The sequence below is a fragment of the Stegodyphus dumicola genome, chromosome 6 (assembly GCF_044657685.1).
Source record: "Stegodyphus dumicola isolate Sdum_Otavi_A_Nest chromosome 6, ASM4465768v1".
Classification (NCBI taxonomy): Eukaryota; Metazoa; Arthropoda; class Arachnida; order Araneae; family Eresidae; genus Stegodyphus; species Stegodyphus dumicola.
The window spans coordinates 37998689-38023817 of record NC_140773.1 but is presented as its reverse complement, the minus strand read 5'-3'; the positions used below and the strand labels follow the sequence as shown (position 1 = coordinate 38023817).

The 25129-nt window shown below is 33.0% G+C and overlaps 1 protein-coding gene across 2 annotated transcripts in view; it reads left to right on the top strand.

Moving 5' to 3' along the window:
• LOC118202761 (complement component receptor 1-like protein) overlaps nt 1–24723 on the top strand; it is a 102580-nt gene extending 77857 nt beyond the window's left edge. For both annotated transcript variants that reach the window (XM_085818221.1, XM_035374957.2), the window contains 3 exons: nt 11926–12258; nt 16587–16790; nt 24458–24723. In XM_085818221.1, the coding sequence (XP_085674347.1) occupies nt 11926–12258; nt 16587–16790; nt 24458–24654 (734 nt within the window). In that variant the 3' untranslated portion in view covers nt 24655–24723. The remainder of the gene's footprint in view (nt 1–11925; nt 12259–16586; nt 16791–24457) is intronic.
• Nucleotides 24724–25129: the final 406 nt, after the last annotated feature.

Genomic DNA, 25129 nt, shown 5'->3' with positions numbered 1-25129 from the left:
CTGTAACATATTTGCTGAAAGAAAAGTTGAATTAAATCTACCTCGACTGCCAAATTTCTTATTCATTGTGGATTGGAGTTTCAACATCTCTAAGCCATCAAAATTCTTGCTGTTCATTATGGATTCAGCTGCTTGTATTCGACTACAGAATCTATTACATATATATATAATATCATTTCATTTGATGGTTGCGAATCATTACTTTGACTGTATATATATTATTGATTTCATTATAAATATATACATATAGTACTGTACCTCACTGCATATATTTGTATTTCAGTTCTTTAATTGGGAAATTAAACAATTGTATTTAATCACATCAGCTTGTTTAACAATTTGATACCTAATGAGAAATGTATTGCCAAAGGATGGTACTTTCTAGCATCTGCTTAAATTTTAAGTTACCTACAATGCACTAAACCAAAATTAAAAAAAAAAAAAAAAAAATAGAAGAAACCCAAATTTTCAGTAAGAGAAACATTATTAACAATCAAGCAAAAAGAATACGGGACTTGCAAATTAGAAACTTAACATAGAGTTCAAATTTAGCATACTTGCTATCCCCTTAAAGCTCGCTTACCAATGATAGTAACACCCTGCAGCTTATTATGACATGCATACACATAGATGTTTTGCGTGGAAGAAAGGATGAATCCAAGAATATAATGTAGTGAAGAAATAATAATATACAAACACTGTGTCGACCCCTTTTTACAATACTTTGAATGTTACCTGTATCTCTCAAAAGATAAATGAAACATGAAGATAACATATAATAAACTTAATAGTACCCAAAATACAATAAATTATATTGTAACAAAATGAATTTTAAAAAATTTACAAGTTTCAACAAATACCAATTCTCAATGCACAGTTCGGGAATTAAGAAAATATCTCATAGCGTATAATGTTTTATTCCGTATCTCACTTTTAGTGCTATATAATCTTCCACAGATTTTATATAAATAAAATCTATAACATAATGGGTATTTATAGTATATGTAGTTCTTGATGTAAAAAAGATCAACTTTTGTAATGTAAAAATTCCATCTATGTGAATAAGTATGAATATACTCATATACACGTAATTATACTAAATAACTAATTTAATGAAACTAAATTCCTATAGAAAAATGGGGAAAGTGTAGAATTGCCCACTGCTTGGCGTGTTTTTAAGAATTGCACATACTTGGTATCCATGTACACATCGACCTATTTTCACTTAAAAAACATCTCAGAATTGCAGAAAAATGCCATTGTGCACTCCTTTGACTTTATTCATGTACACATCAACCTATTTTCACTTAAAAAGTCAAAAGAAAATTGACAAAAATCCAATTCCTTTTACTTTTGTACAAAGTGCCAAATAAATAAGTGGGCGATTCTGCACTTTACCCGAAAAAATATATAAAAATACCATTTACCTATATATATTAATAATTTATTATTACACAAGGTTTTTCATATATCATCTCAAAGGAACATAAATTTAATTAAAGCGATGCATTATTGGAATAAATTTGAGTCAGTGTTTTACGTGCAAGTTATTTAGATTTCTATTGTAGAAAGAATATTTGAAATAATGCATAGAAATATTATTTTGAACCATAAAAATTCTCAATAATAAAATTTAAAGTACTGAAAAGGTAGCTATTGTTTTTGACAATAGATTATATAATATAAAAATACCTCATGCCGAGCATTTTCTGAAATTACAATGCTAAATGAAATTGATATAGCGCAGTATTTAGCAATAATAACTTTTTGTAAACAAATGTGGCTATATTCGCTTAATTGTAATGACAGTAATTTTAACTGCATTTGTATAAGGCTGTACAGAAGATTTATTTATATGGGTTTTCATCCGCAGAGAACAACCGGATTCCCTGTGGAAGTGCTTCCGAAAATAATGTTTAAATATTACTCTAACTATATTTGAAAGCAATGCTATAACAGTGCCCTTATAAGACTCATGATCCGAAGAGCTTTAGTTTTAAATGTCTCGTAAAAACTTTCAATTACATCTGCAAAATTCATACCCACGTAAAAATTACTACACCGAAGTCAATTAATTATACAGTAAAACGTTCCTAAAACAATCAACTCCACAATTCAAGATAATGCCAGTTTCCTGTAGCCTGACAAAACTATGAATGATTTTTAAGTCCTGTTATTTAATTATTGTCCTGACAAATGTGCCATTATCAGAGGTGGTCATTTAAGAAAATAACCACTATATGAGGTTTCAACTTAATGTAATTTTTTTCAAATAAATAATTCACTTTTTATACTCCCAAGACTAGTACATTTAATATTACATAAATCTTATTCACAAATCTATTTCTATTTCAAAAGCAATTTATGAAAAACACATTTGAAATTTTCTTCATCAAACTAATAATAATGAAAATTAAAGTATGCATAAAAATGATTATATGTGTTTTAACAAAACAGCACAAAATATTTAATGTAAAAATGTGGTTCTAGTATCATACTTGTACAGAAAAATAGACCAAAAAGGAAAAACAATGTAAGCTACTATGATCATCTAAATTTTCACATAATTTTAGTAGTGGAATAAAGATTCCTTAAGCTTGTATGTCTTGTCTACCCCATTCAATAAGTAATAAACACATTAAATACTTCAATGTTTATTTCATTAATAAAACTTACCTTTTTTGCTCGCGAAATATAATTAGTACATTTTTTAAAACATAAAAAAACATTCTTTTTGCTTGGCCACATCACATTAGTCGAAAAATTCAAAATTGAATCATGCAAGATCATTTTTAAGTAAGGTATGCTCAAATTTATTAGTACATAATATTCAAATGATAAAGCATCTACATGAACAAGCTTTAAAAAAGTATTTCTAAACTGTAATCAAAAAAATAAATTTTCCAAAATACAGTTTCAGTAGAATGCAAAAACTACATTTCTGCATCTGCACACTGAAGCCTGAAATTATCACTTTTCAGTCTTTAAGCACATTGTTTTTCAGGATAAAAGTAAAGATGGAAAATCAATTTCACGCTCAGAAACTCCATTTCACAACTAGTCAGTTAGCAACGTTCTCTCAAACATTAGACACGATAACACGTGCATGGCTTTAGTGGTATATTCATAGTCAGTGCTGGTATTTTATTATTTATTACTAATTTCTAAACAGTAAAACATAGTAAAATTTGTAATACAGTAAATCCTAGTAAATAATATACTGCATTACTACAACTACGAAGAAAATAACACCACCATCACACAACAATAACTAGAGCGGCGCCATATTGCTTGTTTGGGAAACTTCTGAGAGTGGGGGAGGGCGTGGCCTTCGAGATAACATGGCCTGGTAAGCTACGAGTGACGTCACGAAAGGCGTCCGATCCTTCAGTGACTTTCTTTGCTTCAGATTTGAGTGCGAGCGTTTCGTTCGATGTTTAGAGTGTTTTGTTTTTAATAATGCATAATAATTAAATTTTCAGAGACTTGAAAACGTATATAAAAGGTCGTATATTCATTTGCAGTTAAGATTAATAACTTAATAAATATTATTTTTTAAGAAATATTCACGAAATTTTCTATGCCATGTTTTAAGATATCTTGTGCATTTTTTTTACACTGTATTGTAATAATTTGTTAGGATACACTCAAAAAAGAAAGTTTTGAAATAAGTAAATAAAAAAGCTGTTATTTATTAACATAAAAATTAGTTTGAGAAGGAGAGGAATGAAAAGATTTAGAAATATAAATAATTCACTAACAAAAGTAAATATAATTTAGCAAATTAAAAGACATAAAAAATATTTTTTCCTTAAAACTATAAATATTTTAGAGCTTCCAAACATTATGCAAATGTATTTTTAATTCATTTAAATTACTATCTAATAAAATAAACAGAAAAGCCACGTAAAAATTTAAATCTCAAAACTTTGTAAATTAAATAAATTACAATTTTGCTGCAACATTACAGAAAACGAATAATTTTCACATATTTATATGTTATCTATAGCAATAATTATAATAATATTTACATCATTTAATAATATTTACATTATTAGTTAGATGTAGATGCACAATAAGTAATATATTTACAAATAAAAGCCATCCATATAATGTTTCACAAAAGCGTAAAATCAATAAATTTGCCAACGAAAACCTCAAAACAACTATACATAGAACAAACCATCATTTCTGTCTAATTAGCAAATACTGTGCAAGTTGTACTAGTATACTGAAGCAATAATTAATCGCAATTGATAATTTATTTTGAAAAATTATGAAGTATTATCAAATAATAAGGAAACAGCAAAGGGATTAACAAATTTAAATGTAAAAGATACATTATTGAAAATATATTTGAACTGCATCATATTTAGTACACTATTTTTAAAAAATAAAACAATGTCATATGTCATTTACATACTCATATCTTTTCATCACGTATTCTTGACTATTTTAAGTTTCCTTTCATCGAATTTTGTATGCATATTATTTTGAAGAACTTTAGTATAATTGTTTAAACAAATATTTGAAATGGTGCTCATTATTTTTTTTAAGCTGCTATAAAAGGGAATTCCACACATTAAACAAGTTTCATGAACATCAAACATGTTAATGTTTTGTACATATATCTCGGTAACTTGGACCAGCAAAAAATGCTGTTCAACTTACTGGTTCTTCTTTACTTTCAACTGGAACAACTTTATCTCCTAGATAAACTGCTATATCTATATGAAGCGATACAAAGATACTTTTCTCAATTTTAGGATATGGATGAAAACTGAGCAAAAAAATATAAATACCAGCAACAGATTTATGTAAATTAATATTTGAAGTATCTGAAATATTTAATTTATTTGGTAACATAGAAGAAAAATCCTCAAATGATGCTATTTTGTCCTTTCTCAAAAATTCATTAAAAATATGCTTCTCCATCTTAACTCTTTTTTCCTCCCTGCTCATCCTCTGAGGGGTTGGACTTTCAGATAAGTATTTTGGACAACCAGAAAAAAATGCATGGGTAAGCATCGTTATTTAATTTAGGATGCCCTCTACACATCTGAATAAAAGTACCTTCGTTTGTTGGTAAATAATCATAGCGAATAATATCATCTTTTCGAAATGTTTTTCACACACAACGCTGCGAACACTTGAAATAAAATTTTTCCTTGGAATTTTTTTGATCCATAAATCCCGTTTTACTGTATCTTTTGGAAATTTGAATACTGATACATATTCATTAGTGCCATCGTAATTGGATTTGCATGCTGGAACGCAACATCGTGCAGGCATGATGAAGACAGCTCTACGTAGACGTCGATCGTTATTCTTGTTAACAAATAAGTTAACTAGTAATCTCAATTTAAAAACGAAAATATCCTTAACAACATTACTTAAATTTAGCAATAAAAAACACAGGAATAATAAAAATATACAGCACGCAATCAACGTAATAAGAAGTCTTCGCTTGCAGTGTCCACACAATGCAGTGCGAAGGGTGAAAGTTCAGACGCCTTACGTGACGTAAAATCACGTGATTCTGCAGCTGACCAGGCCATCTAATCTCGAAGGCCACGGGGAGGGAGGGGGAATTTTTTTTTCACGTCAGCGTTAACAGGGAGAAAAGTTTTGCGATTGTGAATGAACTTGTTCGCGTTAAAGAGATGTTGGTTGATATCGGTGTTTATTTGTAATATCAGAAATGTAAGTGCTTATGTGTGTGTGTATATTCAGAGAACCAACTCGTAGCAAAAACCACCTCCCTAAGACGATCGCCTCTGAAAGAAACCAGTATTTCTGAAAACATAAGTATACTTTGGTATTAAATATTCCCTCTGTAAAGCGACCATTCACAAAGAAAATTCTGCAAGTGTGTCTGGTCGCCTTAGAGAGATTCCTTCCGTAGATGCAATCTCACTAAGACGACCACCTCTAAAAGATAAACGTATATCTGAGAACGTGAGTATCTATTGGTATTGAGCATCACCTCTCTAAGGCGACCACTTACAAAGATGAACTTTTAATTGCGGCTGGTCGCCTTGGAGAGACCTCGTTGTGTGTGGTGTATATGATTACTGTTATTGTTTCCGAAAAAAAATTAAATCAAATAAATAAGCATATTTAGTAAAAACCCTCTCTAAAACGACCACCTGCGTTTCCAGGTTACTCTGGTGGTCTTAAAGAGATCATATTTTCATTCTGTTAATTTTATTGTTTACAAGAAGTATATTAACGTCAGATAAAAAAATAGCACAAACCCATATAAACCAACAAAAGATTTATTATTATATTGATACCAGTACGAAAACCAGTAAAAGTCAATATAAACCTATACAAACCAGTACAAAGTTCTGCCATTGAATGTTGGTTGTATGGGTGTCAATTGATACCAGTAAGAAAAACCCACAGAGATCAATAGAAACCAGTAAAAGTCAATAGAGACCATCAAAAATTCTATAGGTACCAGTAGAAAGTTTTACTGGTTTCTATGGGTCATTTTGAAACCAGTAAAAAAACCCACAGAGACCAACAGAAACCAGTAAAAGTCAATAGAAACCCATAAAATCTTATGGGTACCCATAAAAAGTTTTACTGGTTTCTATGGGGCATTTTTAGTAGGGTATTAATAAAAAAAAATACCTTCTCAGGTAGAAATTTAGTAAAAATATTCAATTTTTATCTACTTAACATGACAGCTCTTGCTTTACTATTAAACATTTTCAAATTTAAAAAGATTAATTATCAAAATAAAACACCAATGAAAATATAAAGTCACTCACGAAATCCGCGTACCACCTTTGAGAGACTCAGGGAGCTGCCCGGATCCAGTCACGAAACGTCGAAAACATAACAGCCAAATCTTCATCGTTGTTTTCAGGAACCGGACTTTTTCATAGTTATAGCACTAACCTCCGTCAAGCAGCATTTTAACTCAATCAACTTCCCGATTTCGAAGTTCCACTGAAGATAAGAGAAGAATATCGAAACTGGAGACAACAGACCATGACAAACCACAAGAGAAGGCGAATTTCAATATTTCACAAAGCAAAATAGAACTCCAGCACGAGCATTTCAGACTCTTACACAATTGGGAAAAAATATCAGCGACGAAATCGAAATTAATAGGCCGCAGGACAGGAATTGCCGCCGTCGACACGACGAGCTCCCGCACTCCTTCGGACAGAATTTCGGAATTCCGTAACCAGAATTTCGGAATTAAACAGCTTAACTGTAAACCGCGGTCGACCCCCGAAGAACCGCCGCGTTTTTCCTCCGCTCCATCCCAGCACCTCACTGACCGCGGCCGGCCCCGAAGGGTCCGCCGTCAAAGAAGCAAACCCGCTAAGGCTCCAAAAAAATCTGCTGAAAGGTCTCTTTCAGTCTAAAATCTAATCCCCCTGCTTCCGTGCAACGGCTTAAGAAAACTCGGTTTACACTCACCAAAAAACGCCTCAAAATCCCTATTGGCTCAAACAACACTAAAATTAAAAATTTAACCAATCTTAAGGAAACTTCGACTTCCTCTAGCCAACTAGGGAAAAATGTAATAAATAGCCTCTGAAATTCTCAGAAATCCAGATATGTCAAAAATATCGCCGCCCCTTAGAACTATTCGCCTCTGAACGAGCAAAACACGTGTTTTCAACCCCCGCGAAAAGAGGAAAATTGAGCTGGACAGTGACTTCTAATCTCCAAAGAAGCCGACTCGTGAGAAACGGAAATACACCCGCGCCCTTTTAACTGTAACACATATTCTGGAAAACTTAAAGGAGCTTTGCCGCAAAGTTTAACAGTATTACATATTATAGATTAATTTTAAATCAGAACAATACAAATTCATTAATCGCAGTAAAATAATATAATAACTAAGAATACATTATGCACAGTAAAATAACACGCAATAATTATACACAACAAAAAATACCTAAGAATCTTCCATAACACACTGTTTTTATAGAGCTCAGAATAATGCAATCAGCACACATTAATATAAGTAAAGAATTTAATTATGATTAAAAAGTAAAAGCAAGGTCCAGTAAAATACCTCGCCCCCTTTTTTTGTTGTTGTTTTAGATCGAAAAGAAAACTTTATTCTTTTATAGATATGTATCCATTTAGAAGTTAATAAAGAAGTCTGTGTTCTCCTTTCTACAACAGAAAGAAAAGAAAAAGTAAAATAAACTTATTCATATGTTCGGCCAAGCACTACAGTTCTCCAAGACTGTAGCAAGAACCTTAATTACTTCCAACATGTAGAACATCAGTTCCAGGAAATCTTCCAGTGGCGTCGAAGAACTATTTAATGTTCCGCAATAATCTCGGTAGTCCGGCTAGCACCAAACATGTAGCCTAGTCCTCTCGCCTTTTATATTCCACGCTCAATTCCATCTCCTGGTACGTGGCTCACGGCAATCAGCTTTGTAAGGAAATTCATGAAAGTTGCCATCCTGTGAAACTTTACAATTTAGCAGGTCAGATGTGTATCCAATCTCAACAACGTTAGCACAAGTTTTACCTTATTCCCAAGCAGGAACCAAGGAAAACTGACTACTAGCTACGCAAAACATAGTTCCCTAAAAGGAGTCCTGTCCCAATAGGGGCGCTCACTGCTAGAGAGGTCTCACTGCTTCTTCAAAGTGGGCGCATACGCTCCCCCGAAGGCAAGGTGAAATGGAAAGAATACTATTCTAGAAAGAATGTGATGGCAGAAGAAGGAAAGGAACACCTGACCTTCTACATTTTACAAAATATTTTCATGGTTTATTCTCCCTCTCTCTTTTTCTTTTTTTTTCAAGCAAGAATGAACAAGAATAACTTCGAAGTACTGGTTCCCAAGCCTTTACCTAGGAAAATAAAAATTTAGCGAAATAAACTCCCCATTATTCATTGTTCTATGCTTCATTGTTAGAGGATAACACTTTTAGACATTGAGAAGCTTTCAGAGTACTAAATCAGACACAGCTTTGGGTACCAGATACTTAATGAACGGTAATAAGTATATGAATAAAATGTTTAACAAAATGGAGCTACCCATTTAGCTCGAAAATACAGTCATTCATCCGGTTCTTCAGAGCAAGAAACGCGAAACCTGCCGATATTTATCACCAGATATAAGTGTACTGTGGCCATGTACTAAATGCCTGTTAAGTGTGTCAGACTGATTATGAAATGGTTGGAAGAACGTCTTTGAGAGACTGTTTACGCTGAATAACTATCCCATTCTGCATTCTAAAAGAAGATGCTCAAGTTCATCGCCCATATCTTTATATAATGCACTGGAATAAGGCTGGATTTCAAAGGAAAGTGTTTTATAAAATTTATAATTTTACAGCATTTCCTATGCGTTTTACAGCATTTCCCGTATTAAATTTATAATTTTATATGCTCTTGCATAGCAGTTTGCGAACGCAAATCTGTCGAATCCAGGAATGTTTTTCTTTTTGGCATGTATAATAGAAAACACCTCATTCTGCTGTTTCCTAGCGCCATTTCACGAGTTCATGTGCTACTGAACATCATTTAACTGTTTATAGTTATGCTCATCATCTAAAGTTTTCCCTTTTAAGCATCATTTGATTGTTAAACGCTTATAAGCTTCATGCTGTTTTTACTTCCTTGCATGAAGTAAAAAGGAAGTATTGTAATCGCGAAACATTTCGGGTATCATATTTCAACGAAAATATCCATTTTGACCGCTATCCAACGCAATTTAATTATGTCTTTGCGTGACATCAGCAAGTAAGAACAGAATAAAGGACTCTTTTTTTCCCCCAAAAAAATTATAAAACCGATTTAAAATGAATTCTAAAGAGAATTTTTCGTGGCGTCTCTGCGTACGTACGCATGTACGTATCTTGCATAACTCAAAAACGAGTAGCTTCAGAACGTTGAAATTTTGTATGTAGGACTGCCATAACATGTAGATGTGCACCTCGTATTTTGGTTGCAATCGGCCGCACCAAACGTATATAAATATATGTATCTATATATCCACTATGTTACTCGGCTGGGCTCAGTTTCTTTATTCTTATATGTTTGTAAGTTGTGCAATTTTTGCTTTAAAATTGATTGAATTATATTGTTCTTATCTTCCCGTTAAAGTTTTTATGCCTTTAGGAAATCTGCATTCAATATTTTTGGGGTTATCAACAATTTATAAGCGCAGCTAAGCCTAATGAATTTTGCGATGGTGGACATGTTTGTTTACATTTTAAACTTGGCAAAAAAGCGGATTGTTGCCTATCTAGAGAAACTAAGCTTCGCAACAACAAAGATAACGCATTCTTTTCTTATTGCGAATTTAATCGTGCTTAATCCATTCTGGAATTTTTTCGAGGAAATAAGTGTTTCAGATTTACTTTAATTTTTAATATAGATATTTTGAGTTTTTATGTATTTTTGCCTTGTCGAGAAGTGAGAACTGAATTAATAAATGAGAAATACTGAATCGTCTATGGAAAACAGTTTCTTTTTTTTTAATTTCTTTTACACATCATTTAGATTGATTATAGTATTTGAATAGAACATGTGGCAATGATTAGATAATTTTTCAGATGATATAACTTTTTATGCATTCTGAGTTATAATATGGACGAAATGTAACGTTGTTAAGGGATGCTAGCACCAGAGTTTCTCTATGGTAAAGAAATAAAGTGAATTTTAAAGAGTGCATTTATTCTATTGTGGTTTATCCGCTATCTACGAAGTAGATTTAATTAAATCCAATAAGTTTAAAAGAAAAAATGCGTATAATTTAATTCCGTGCAAGGAATTCATGTGGTGTACATATCAGATTTTTTAAAATTAATCATTGATGATTAGATGTGATATAATGTTATAATTAATTTTATTAACCTGTTTTATATATTAACCTGATTTATATTACTTTCTGAGGCGAATTTGAATAGATGAGAGTATTCAAGTTGTTATACTTCTATTTAATCTTTTTAAAATTTTTAATGTGCTTAAATTTCCATTATTTGTCTTTAATCATTTTATGTAGCATTTTAATCATTTTATAAAAATTGTCCTTTCATAAAAATAAATAAATAAAATAATATTGTTGCATCTTCCAGTTGGCAAGTTTCTTACTAAAAAGGAAGACCTAAAAGAGCTTCTCCTTCTAACCACTGACTATTTTAATTCATTTTGTCTTTTAATTGCAGTCTCTTCAAAGTTGTTCTCTCCTCAATATATTTACAAGCTGAAATAAAAATAAAACAAAGTGTAAAATGTATGATGTGGAAAGGAAATCTCTTATGATCCACGTTAGGTAGTAAAATGCATTTTAAATTTTGTATGAAGTAGACTTCAGTAGCTTTTTGGATAATTACGTATTATCCTGTCGACCATGAAAGTTAGCGGAGATCGCGCCAAAGTTGCTTTAGTCATTCTTGCAGAATTACGAATCTCAGTTCTGTCTACTGTTCTTACAATAAAACATTCGTCACTCTCTCTGAACTGTTCATGAAATACCCAATGCTGCCAAGAAATTTGACCAACTTCGTTTCTGTGTTGTGTAAAGATAGTTTCGTAGATTTATACTATTTCTTAGACTCTTCGATTTTACTTGAATCCCTCTTTACAATGCTATGATTAAAAACTTTCCTAAGTGATTTTGCCAATCTCTTGCTGCTTTCATCTATACTCAGCTATTCTTTTTCTCATTCAATACTTGTATATTCTCTCGATCAACTGTAAATGAACCGCAGTGCAATGATAAATACGGTTGTACATCGATCGAAGTCTTAGGGTAGTTCTCCCCTCTTTTTTTTTCACTTTATCGCCCGAAAATCAAGAGGAGAAAATAACGCGAATAATTTAATTACCAAAAGACACAGCTACAGTGATAACATAACAAATGAAATGTAGTCATTTATAATATAACAAGTATATTAACGAATATTATGTTCATATTTTTAACAGCTCTCACGGAACTCTTTGAAGAAGAAGGGAACAAGGCTAGGACAACTCAGCCATCAATTCGTTCCAGTACAGAGGGTACAATAAATGAGAACGGCATGAACCCCGATAATAAACTTTGCTACTGCGAATACAATAGCCCAAATGAGCATTTGGTAGCTTATTGCGAATATATAAAATTACATAATGGAGATAAAGTAAAGTTCAACTGCACTGTAAAATTTTTCTGCAAGGAAGCAGAATATTACCGTCTGAGAGGTCCCAGAGAAATGACTTGCACAAACTGTCAGCCTTTTCGTTCGACCCAGTACCCCAAGTGTATGGAGCGAAACCGCAGTAAGTGTTTGTTATGTAAATCAATTCAAATTTCAGATTATTGAGTTTTTTTATGCTACATCTAAGCAGGAAGATGAATTGAGAAATAGTGGAGAACTCCCTGTTATCCGATTAACCAAATACCCGCAAATGTATTTGAGTTCTCGAGCTAAATTTTGACAAATTTGGCGTCAAATTTCTTTTTTTCAACAAAAATTCGTAAGCGAAACAAAGCAATACAATTCCTCATTCCACGCTGTCAATTGTTTAAGTACTTGTATACTAACTTCTCTTCATTCAGTCGTCTTTTATTGACATCCAAAATAGATTGATGAAAATGAAAAGTGATCGGTGAAGATAAGAAATTTACTGGAACACAGAAATAGAAATAATCTCTTAATTTACGAAGAAAAGTCGTTAATTAAATCACAAACCGGGCATGATGTATTCGAAAATAATAGCTGGTATTTCCTGTGTACGTTAATATTTAGTAGAAATGTTCTAGTTCGTTCGGTACAGGTCAGTTCGACGCCAACGGTTCGACGCCAGCGTTTCGACGCGTGGTCAATTCGACACAACGTTCAATTCGTTTCGACGCGAGCTCAGTTCGACGCCATACTTTTTTTGCTTTTGTTAGACGCCATATTTTTTGTATTTTTATTTATTTTTAGAATAAGTTTGCATCATCATTCAAATAAATTTGGTGTCATCATCATTTGGTGTTTCACACCCCACATTATGGGAATTCATAGATGGTCTCAGGCGTGTTCAAAAATCAATTGATCAATGTTACGAACAATTTGTACGTGGAGATGAACCGCCGCACAAGCGGAATAGGTATCTGCGAGCTGATATGAGAATTAAAGTAATAGTTGAAGATTTTGAAAATCGAGAAATAATGGAATACCTGAAAGGTGTGGCGCATAATTTTGCAATGGATTAGTATAATAACAGTTCTGTGATGTAATCTTATTTATCTCTAATCTTATTTATGTGCAATCTTATTTATCTGCAATCTTATTCATCTGTAATTATATTTGTCTGCAATATAATATAACTACTTTGTAACCATATGTTTATTTACCATTTGTGTATTTTGCCTTTTTGATGCTGTTTTGTTAAATAAATAAATAAAAAAAAAACCTCCCACATGTCCGCGGCCTTGACGTTGGCGACGGGGTTTCTCACTAATCTGGGACAGAAACAAAAATCTAGAACACTTTCACACATATACACACATATATTTATTTCAAATATGCATGCAAATAAAACAATCGCTAATTCAATAAATAAAAATCAGTCATATTACTTATTTATATTACTTCATATTTATTCTAAAAATAAATAAAAATACGAAATAAAATTATGGCGTCGAATTGCCTTTGCGTCGAAACGTACGGCGTCGAACTGCCCCGGCGTCGAAACGTTGGCGTCGAACCGTTGGCGTCGAACCGTTGGCGTCGAACCGTCGGCGTCGAAACGACCCGCTTCGAGTTCGTTACTAGAAGTTCGAACACTCCCTTATACATTCGTTCTAGAAATCCTTTCCTGGATTTCGATAATGCTGGACATTTGCGAACTATGTCGCTAGGTTTTTACAATATTCTTGATTATGGAAGGAAGTGCAGAGATGATGGATCATCCAAATGTGAGTGCGACAAAATTCCCTCAGACAACCGCAATCATAAAAGATTTTTCGATGAGTTTACTACTTGATTAGAAGAACAGGTTTTTATTCAGGTAAAAATATTAAAAGATTAAAAATGTTTGTGAAATCAGATATTTTGAATACATAATTATCATTATTTATTCCATAAATCCAATATAAATTTCAAGATATTTTGCTGTTAATAGTATGATCTTTATGCCGTGTGCTATTCTTTCACATAAACACTTGAAAATAAATTTTAATATTTAATTAGGATAATCATTCATAATTTAATTTAATTTAATTTTTTTTCTTTTATTTACCACAAAAGGCATTTTCAATGATTCCAAATAACGTTCCTTTTCAGATAAATGTTTTTTTTTCCTACTGCTTAACGAGCCTTGCCTGATTTTGCCTTTTTAGTTTTGAAATAGTAAGTTGATTTCATTTTGCAGTCGAACTCCGTATAACGAACTACGTCCAGCAACCTGAAGTTTGTTTGCGATATCCGATCCGATAAGAAAAGAGTATCTCACAGAAATATGTAAAAATTGAGTGTTATATCAAACACAAAAAAGTAATTATTACTAAAAGAAGTTAATAGTAAATCTAATTTTAAAAAAATTATATTAAGCTTAAATTTAATTATTATTACGCATAGTCGTTAAATTTGTTGGTAATTCTTATTAACTCTTTCGCATCGAAGTCGCCCTAAACGCCCAAACATTCAGACATCGGCTGGACGCCCGAAACGCCTGAATAATTTCCTACCCAGTGCATTCCCCCATCACGTTACTGCATTACTCATTGCTTTCAGGTGTTGTTAAATCACTTGTCAATCATTCTTTTGAAGCTACTAAAAGTAGCTTCCTTGTTTCCTTTGTTTACTGTCAGTGTTTAGCTTTTGATGCCCGAAGTTGCAATCCCGTCCCAAGGGGGAACTTCACACAGTGTCCAAGCGTCGAAAGAAGTTCTCGCTTTACTTAAGTAAGGCTATTGTTGGCGCTGTAGTATTCAACTTGTCATGGGGGAAGGAAAAGCATTCCAAGAGAAATTCTTAGATACGGGCGTTTTCGATGTTTGGGGAATTGAGATTTTGCCCTCTCTCGATGCGAAAGAGTTAAATTTCACTATAATAATTTTAATGATGAAATATTTAGCATAAATTTCATTGTTTTGATCCTTTCTTCCGTTTATTTTTTTTATCCATAACAATGTAGAAACGCCAAGAAAGAATAACTAAAAATATTGGCGGATTTATCTTTAACTTAACTTCTGGGCAGAAAATAATCTATAATTTTCTGCTGGCATGATACAGATCACAGGAATATTTTACCCATGTTTTCAAAAAAAAAAATATTTAATAGCATTTATAAAGAATATCCTATGTCCTGGCAAAATACCTGTAAGATTCTTAAGTGTTTTAATCTATAGCTAAAGTTGAGGAACCTTAAGAACTGATAAGCGAATTGAGTTCCTGAGACAGAGAACAAAACGTGAGCAGGATTAAATTATATTCCAAATAAAGTTTAACAGATGACTCCTTTCTTGGAGTTACAATAAAGCCTCTACTGGGGCTTGAACTCAGGAAACTAAGAACTAATCTAACTAAAAAGATATAGCCGAAGTTATCAAGATTCTAACAGAGTTCGCCCTTTAAATCTAAATAACGGCGAAGCTATCAAGGGCCTAAAGTACGGCCGAGCGTTAATAATACTAGCTTAAGAGAGAAAGTAGCCTAAAAAGGAGAACACGCGCTAGTCAGAATCAATGGCTCTCTAACGAAGTCAGTAGAACTTCACAGTTAAATACTTCTCCTCGTTTGCATTCAAATGCGATTGTAAAAATACGTTCTGACCGGAAGTTGAAAGTTGAAATTCAGGAATATAAGAAAGTAACTTTTAACTAAAGATTAACTGTTAGAAAAATTAACATAAACCGTACGGACCTAACAAACGCAAAACCCTTATTCGAAGGCTATGACTTGTAAAGCATTTACATTCAAACAAACAAACAAAAAAAGGATAACGTTCAAACTTTCATTCCCTTTGAGATGAACCAACTGCACAGTCCCAAGCTAATATGATTCACTACTTCCTCTTTAACTGAATAGCGTAAATTTCGAAATTTCCATCATAACATCAAACAATTTGAATTTAATCAAAGAACAGATTCATCTTCTTTGGTTCAATGGTCAGTAACAGCGAATGGTGTCTTAAAATATACTTATTGTGCTAAAATTATACTCCTAAAATTGTCTAGAATATAAATCTTGCAGATCCTTTATTTAGAACGCAGAGAAAAGTGGGAATGGAGATACATGAAAAGCAACGTAAATCTATTTTCCTTTACGAACGGAATATGAATCCTAACATTCTAAGCGTGGAAGATCTTTAACGTTAATGATTTAAACTTGCATAAATAAAACTTTAACGTTAATAATTTAAACTTGCATAAGAAAAAATATTTAAAAAAAAGTTTCAGTCGAAAACGTCCGTACAATTCGTTATATCCCCTTTTCATACCTTTGGAGAGTCACTGTATTAGTATAAAATAACGTCTAGTTCATAGGAAATTATACAGCACAGAAAGGTTTGTTTGTTATAACCGAAGGTGCCTTATAAGCCGGGTTCTTCTGTATTCAAATTAAGGGTTCTAATTCAAAATTAACGAATGTCATATTTTTAATCTGTATCTTCAGGAGAACCATGTTTCATGGAAACTCTTTTCTCTCGACTTCCGGAAGGAGTAATGCTGAAAACGGAAGAGCGGCAGCCTGAAACTGTACCATATGGAACGAGTCTTGAACTGACTTGTGCTCGTAATGATGAGAGGATGATGCATATAACCAGTTATAGGAATATGGCCATTTGCAATGGAACGTGGATAGTTCCTCCAGTTCGTTGTAAGTTTTGTTGATACTTTTACTGATTAGATACCCCTGTTAAAATTGCTAAGAACTAATTATTTTTCGCTCATTTTAATCCCTTTTGATCAACATTTTCAGTCTTGTGAGTTGCAGCATTTATGTTATTGCCATCTGAAATTCTCATGCACTATATCCACAATGTTTCTTTATTTTCGCTACCGTTGGTCAACCGTTAGACATATAAATCCAATGACGAAATATTTAAGTACGAAATTAATGACGAAAATATTTAAGTATTTTTAATTTTAAATATAAGAAAAAATTGATATGAAATACGAAATTCAACATTTTAAATGTTCTTTGAGTCCCTATTCAGGAAAAGTTTGAACTTGTTACAAAAAATCAAACATAGAAAAGTTTGATCCCTGTACTGTAAAAAATGGCCTAGACATTTGGAATTAAAAACAACAATCATAGTTCGAGGCCGTAAGGTCAATCGAAAAGCGAAATATTTGAATTTGTAGGTAACTAGAAATAAAATATCGCTAAGGAAAAGTTTTCTGATGAAAGGGCATTTTCTGCGCAGATTAATGTGAAAAATATTGGTCGATATAAGTTCAGAATGGATATCTTCTTCACAGAGTCTTACAGAACTGACACTGTAGAAAACACCGGTAGGCTTCAGTGTTGGTACGTAGCCAACTCGTATTATTATTTCCATTAATTAAAAATTAAACATTTTTGTACTTGATGAGTTTTTACGATGATTATGATTCTAAAGTAATAATATTATTAGTTTTCGAAAATTCATAAATTACTTGTGTGAAAATTCTTTCAGCGTAGAAATCTGACAGCATTATTAATAAAGATACTAGTAAATCACAAAACAATGTCACCGAATAATATTAAGGGGGGAAATCAACCTCAAGTTATTCTAATGTCTTTCCCAACCGATGCCTCAAAGCATATTCAAGTATCGCACATTTTGAAGTTAAATATCTGGGTCAATTGTTGTCGTAGTGAAATAGTTTAAATTTTATTTTTAAAACTAGTACAAATTATCCTAAATTTAAGTATAAGGACCAGTAGAACATATAAAACGTTAATTTCGTATTTTAAAGGAAATTAACCTTTATTCCAAATTTAAAAATACGAAAATGGGAATCTTTGCGTATATGAAAGCATTTTTGCAATTGGAATTTATGTCTAAAACAAATGATTGCGGAAATAAAAGCCATATAATATATTTTATAGGACTCGGTGGATAAAGCTAAATATAATTCTGGTTTTAGAATAAGCTGGGAGGACAAATAAATGTAAGGGCATTTCCTCTTGAAAGAGCTAGCGCCAAGATGAAGAATATGCTACCTTATATGCCATTTCTTGTGGCCTTTTAAAATTCTTTCACTTTCGTTAGTATATTCTATTCGCCTTTTGTCAATTCACTTTAATCTTAAAATGAACATGGCTTGAAATGCCAACGTGCGAAAAAGATTCAAGTGAGTAAACCTACTTGATTTAAGGCCGCAAATAAAAACATTAGTAAGTCATAGCAACTACTTTGGTTTCTGTTATACTCATGCCGCAATTTTCTTGCAATTCTAGAATGGTAGTTAGTTGTTCAGCCTAAAAGGTGTAACAACCCATTCCACCTAGCGGCTACATAGATTTATGATTTTTTTTTAAAATTTCTGTGACTGTTTAGCCTATCAATCTATTAGATTTGAAGAAATATTTTGAGAATAGTTATATAGCAAAATAAAGAACAAAAAAACTAAATATCTTTAACTTTTTTTTATTTTGAAGTATATTTATAATAGAAATCATAGCTACGAAAATTCCCGAAACCTGAGCAAATGGAATACATATCGGCATTTATTGTTTGTCTTTAGCCTAATTACATCGCGTCCATGATTTGCAGTTGGTTGCTAATTTGTTCTTTACATGATAAGCTGCATTTTGAAATACATCTGATTAAAATTTCTTGAATGCAATCTTTTTTTATTACCATGAAATGTTAAATATGACAATTTGGTTAATATATAATGAGGCTTTTAAAGGAAAAAAGGTTTTTCATCCTTTGTCGAATCTTTAATTGTACATAACACTACAAATAATGGAAAATTTCCCTTATTATATTAGTTATTTCTTTCGATTTAGCTCTAGTACTAAAGGTAACTCGAACTAAATAAGCGTAGAAAAAAGCTCAATCATTAAAATATTTATTGGTTGGCAATTTGTATAATTTAAAATTCTGCAAGCTTCTTACGCTTAAGCGATGAATAGCTTAACTCTCATCGAAGACTAATCATCGAAACACTGAATTGAACTCCATTTACTGAAGAGATCCCAAAAACTCCCAGAGGCTAAGTTTATCGTCATACATCAGTCAACATTTCAGCACATGTGTAGTGGCACAGTTGGTAAACGTAGCATCCAGCTACTATCCATGCTGTCGTGTCGTCACTGCGAGTTCTTTTATATTGTTTACCTTTGCATATTATTAGAGTGATAAAAGTAATTCAGATAACTAAAGAAAAAAGGAAGAAAAAAATAATGAAAAAAAAAAAAAAAATCTGAAATGTTTCAGATTTTAAATTACGTCCAAAGGGGCGTTTTTTAACATTTTGTGTGTTACCTTTCTTTATTAAATGTCATGTTCCTCGCACTTAAACCATAAGATCCAGTGCAACAGCAATATCGCAAAATAGTTTTAAAACGAGCATATCTTTAGAATTTCCGATACAGAGACTCACGCGCTGGAGATAAAAATGTTTTCTCTGCACAACGTTGCCATTGCTCGCTTTGAAATCCTTGAGTTTGTTAATCAAAAATTCGTCAAAGTTTTAAAAAATGTGAAATCGATCATAAAACAAATTTCAAATTTCAAATTTGGTCTTCCACATGCTCATATTCGTTGGAGGATTACGTTATTCAAAATTCGATGACTCTATGTACCGTTATTTTATGACAATGTGAGAAATATACATACATTTACGCAAATTTTCATTATTTAATTTCTTCAAATATAATGCAGGACTCTAACATTTTATGGCAACAGTTTGAAAAGTGAACCGACATTTATCCGTCCGGCGCAAAATGCCAAAACGAAACTAATAGTCCTTCGGGATTCAAATCCCTTTGGACTAACAAATCAATTTAAAACTGTATCAGGTTAACTGCAATCAAAATAAGTTTCTCCAAACGAAACGTTCTTAAACGTTTATGGTTGTCTTGTTCTTTATATTGATTATGAACGGTTATATAAGTATTATTTGCGGATACTTTTTGTTTTAAACTGCAGTTTCATGATTTAGTTTCGAAAATTATAAGTTAAGCTTAGTTTATTTCAATTTAATCCCGAATAATCTTTCACACACGTAAAGAAAATCATCTGAAAAATTCTGTAACTAAATTTTCTAGTTTATTGATTAGGTCTATGATAAAATTTAATATTTTGTTACAGTCTGAAACACTACCTCTCCGAGTGCTTGTTGTCTATTATTCTATTGCCATTACTTAAGTTTTAGTTTTGTGCTCTCGTAAAGACAGCGTATCTTAATTCTGAACATATTTTGTCTAATTTGCAAACGAAACAAAATGGACTTTTATGTAGATGAAGTTAAATACACTCTTTTGAAAAAAAAAAAAAAAAAAAAAAAAAAAAAAAAAAAAAAAAAAAAAAAACCCACCATAAAGGAAGTGGTTGTTTTTGATGAAATTGAATATGTGTATAGCTCATACACAGATAATAAAATGATTTAAAAATCAAGGTCATAGTACCTGTTCACGGCTCGCAATCACCCATTGAGTGTTCAAATTAATAGTTGGTAGAACCGCCCCTTGCAGCAATGCATGCTTGAATTCGTCGAGGCAAGGAATAGTAGAGGTTTCTAATGTCATCCTGCGACACATTCTGCCAGGCATTCATCAGTTGTCGCTCCAGATCTTCGATATTTTGTGGTGTCCGAATCTGGCGACCTACCATGTCTCAGACATGTTCGATTGGTGAAAGGTCTGGTGATCTTGCTGGCCAAGGAAGAGTCTCGACCGCACGGAGACAGTCCAGAGATATGCGAGCGGTATGTGGAGTGGCATTATCTTGTTGGAAAATGGCCCCAGGATAACGTACCATGAAGGATAATGCAACCGGCCGCAGGATGGTATCAACATATTGTTGAGCTGTTAAAGATATGCGGAGGATGACTAGACATGACCTGCTGTCAAACCAAACAGCGCCCCACACCATCACACCAGGGGTTATGGCTGTGTGCCTTTGTAAAACAAAGGCTGATTGGGACCGCTGGCCACGTCCTCTCCAGACACGAACACGGTGGTCATCTGCTTCAAGAGTGAAGCGGGATTCATCGCTGAACGCTATACGAGGTCAGTCTGATGGCAGCCATCATGATCGGCTGCGACGTCACTCCAGAAGACTTCGCCGAGGTTGTGGGGTCAAAGACAAACGTCTTAAAGGCCTTTGTGAGCGTAACCCCTCCTCAGACAAGCAAGCGCCGTGAGATGGTGGATGGTACCACGGGAGTTATAGACGTGGCTGTAGTGCGTTGAATAGTCGACAATGATACCGTTGGGGCGGTTCGGACCTGGAGAACGATCATCCTATCTTGCTTCGCATTTGTGCTCCTTGCCTTTTCAGAGCCCGCATTTTGTCAGCAATTTCCTTGTAGCAACCATTGCTACCAACATCTTTGCACAGCAGTGTCTGTACGCTGCATGTGGCGGCCTATTGCTCGGTATGACCACCCAGCTTCACGCAACCCTACAATGCGACCACGTTCGTGAAGTTGTTTACTTGTCTGTAAGGTCTTCGATATCGTCGTAATGGCATCTTTAGTTGATTCTTTACGGAATACTTACGGAACAATGGCAGCAACAAAATAAAGATACATTTTCTGCCTCTTTTACTGGTTTTATACTTTGCGAATTGCGCACTAGAAATACGCTCTATGATCGCAATTCTTGTTCATTTGTCTTGAAACTTAGATCATTTGCATGTTCTATCAAAATGTTTTTGCCTACCAAATTTCGTTACGATCGCAAAAGTCCTTCTTAGTGCTTCGTTTTTTTTGCAAAAGAGTGTATATCCGAAATATTCTACTCTTCGAGTTAAACTGGAGATTCAGAGAAGCGAAACCAGTTTATCTTCCGTGCGAAAATTGATGAACGTACGGAAATAATACGGTTCTCTCGGTTCTGGGGAAAACCATTTAACTAATCTAGCGATTCACTTTCTGAAATAATCCTGAGTTTTTGTTTTGAATGCAATTTTAACTGTTTTGTTTGTTGATTTGAACTGTTTTTAATGCGATTTGTTTATCCTTTAAACTTCGAACTTCGTTTGGATCAGTAGATTTTCGGGAATACGCGTCAAAAGAAATTGAATCAGCACAACTTATGGAACATAATTACTCAACTAATGTACATAATTCCCATTGGATGGGTGAGATTAACCATAACAAAACGTTACAAATTGATGCGCAGATTCAGAATGGTTTAAAAGACTATGAATGATATCTTTGCTTGCGTATACCTGAGAAAAGCCTTTTTCATTGCAGATGCTAGAAGTATCGACCATTTTCTTGAGGAGGCATGTTTAGCCATTTACAAATATATGTAGAAACTCACAGGGAACTATCTCGGAATGAAAATGCACTAGTGTTTTTCGTACTACAGTTCATAGTTATTTCATAATTTACAAATATAAGTTTCTGGTTTTTACATTTCCTTTCGCTTCCTAAAATTTTAGCAAAGATAACGAGGCGTGAAGAAAATTACATTTATAAAGCTACAGGATTATATTTTGGTAGTATTATTGCTGCTGTCTATAGGAAACTGCATGCAGCATTTTAATGTAGCTATATTTATCTTTTATGCATTCTCAAAATCGTATTGCTTAACTATCAAAACTTATGATCAGAGCAAAAACCAAGGCAATATGTGAGTCTAAAGGTATTCCAAGCACTGAAATCGGCATTTAACTGCTCAAGAAGTAACTAAGAGTAGTTGAGTAATGAATGGATACAAGTACCATCTGCAGAGAAAGTTAATGGATTTTCATGGTCGTTCAGACCATGGAAAACGGAGAAGAAATTAAATTCTCCAAAAGGAAAACTTCAAAAAAAGAAAAGTATCCTTAATTATTCTTTTAGCTTTAAACCAATTGAGTTCACTTTTTTTAATATATCAGTAATAGCATATTATTATGCAACCTTTACACAGCATAATGTGTAATTCAGTGGATTTAATTTGTATTTTCTAATTATAGGTATATTTTGCCACCGTTAAAAGAAATGAAATTATATACTTTTGAGGGGTGTTTCAAAGCTAACTTTTTAAAAAGGGCAAAATCTTCTCCCTCCGTATTCCTACTTCAGTCTTTGGCTCAGGTTCTTTAAAGACGCGAGCAAACAGATTAAAGCAAAAGGTCAAAGCCATTTCATGTAAATCTAAGAATTGGACGTATATAATTCGTAGGAGGTCTGCGGTCGCTGTCAAAATTCTCTCCTAACTTCCAGACCTCTGTTCTAATGTGCATTAATTAATTTGCATCCAGTTAGCGACAACAGAAGCAAAGAATATAAATAAGACGATAAATATAAAACACTACATAATAGATGAAACAGACAATAATCATGTTCAAATTCTATTATTTTATAAATAAATACAGTCAAAAGTCGTTAATCCGGACTCGTCGGGACTTCGGCGATTCCGGATTATCGATTTTTCCGGATTATAGATCATCAGTTTAAATCTCGTAAGATGGCATGCAGAATTAAAAATATGAAACCGTAATTTATGAAATAAAGAACAATTATGATCTAAAGGGTATCAAAATTTACAAAAAAAAAAAGCTTAATATTTATTTGTTTACTTTATTAAACATTTCTCTCAATGTAAGTTGTTTAAGTTGCTTCATTTTATGTGATAATACTTTCTCTTTAATTCTATAAAAAGACATAATTTCTTGTTCAGTTACAAAGTTCCGCTGTTCAAGTCCCGTTAATTGCTGTGCCGAGAATACCGACTAACTTGTCAATCGAAATTTTTTCGTTTTCACTAACCTCTCTGTCACATTCTTCATGTCTTTATCCATTTTTTGCAGCAATTCCACTTTTTGTTTGTTGGACATCGAAACATACTTTCGTTTTGTAGATCCTTTGGAAGTTCCAGCATCGGAAATTCTATTTGACATAATCGAAAGTTCAAGTTTACTTTTATAAAATTGCTCTTACAGTCTGCAAAAAATAATAAGCGGGATCTAATTCGAAGATTAAGGAACAACGCAATCATTAGCATTAACTGAAATAGATAATTAGATAATTTTAGCTTACACCGTCCGTTATACATTAAACGCGCAGGCGAAAACGTATTCTGCACTTGCGCACACGCATATGCGCAGTAGTCAAGGTCTTACGCGCACGCGCAAAATGCCTGTGCGCATGTGCCAACGCGGCGCATGCGCAGAAAGTTTTTAGCTTTGAGGTCCGGATTATCGAACATTCCGGATTATGGGTGTCCGAATTAACGACTTTTGACTGTATATGTTTTTACAACGTTGCTCTGTTTCAATAACCTAACTTTCGCAATTTCATGTTACGTAACTAAATGTCTCTCTCTGTATGTGTGTTAACCATGATTCCGTTAATTAAGTAACTACATATTTTACTGGTTTATTTCCGTAGGTAATCGTCCATGCCGTCTGACCTTGAAAGCAAATTCTTCACTTATAGCATTACCTAAGAAAGATTTATATTTATATGGAGAAACTGTAGCGCTTTCATGCCCTAAGGGACAAGCACTGACTCCAGATATTCGTATAATGTTTTGTTTCAGGAGAGGTTGGTCAAGGAGACGAATTCCAGATTGCGAAGAGAGGTAAATGAGGCAACATGTATGGAATTTGCGTTTATAACTGTTATTTAAAATAAATATTCTGAAATTCCTAGAACGAATCTTTTCAGTGTTTATTAATTCAGCTATTTTAAATAAAACCATTTGAAAAAATTATCTATTATCATGCGAACAAAAAAATGCTTCTTTAGTCTTATCTCTCAATGTTCTTTATAACATTACTGAAATATTGCATTCAAATTATATGGAATGTTATATTTTATCTTATAACTTATCAGAAAGAACGTTTTTTTAACCAATGCACTTTTGAAAATATGACAGACATTCATAAGAAATAATCTGCATTTTAATCTTATAATTTTAATTTTATATAAGTACAAAAAATAACCTGACTAACTGAGACATCCGGATTTCGGAAAGTATAGATAATTATCTATCTTCTGTGTTCCAGTTATGGATTTAAATGTATTGCAAATACAGGAATTTTGCATTTTTGTTGATCC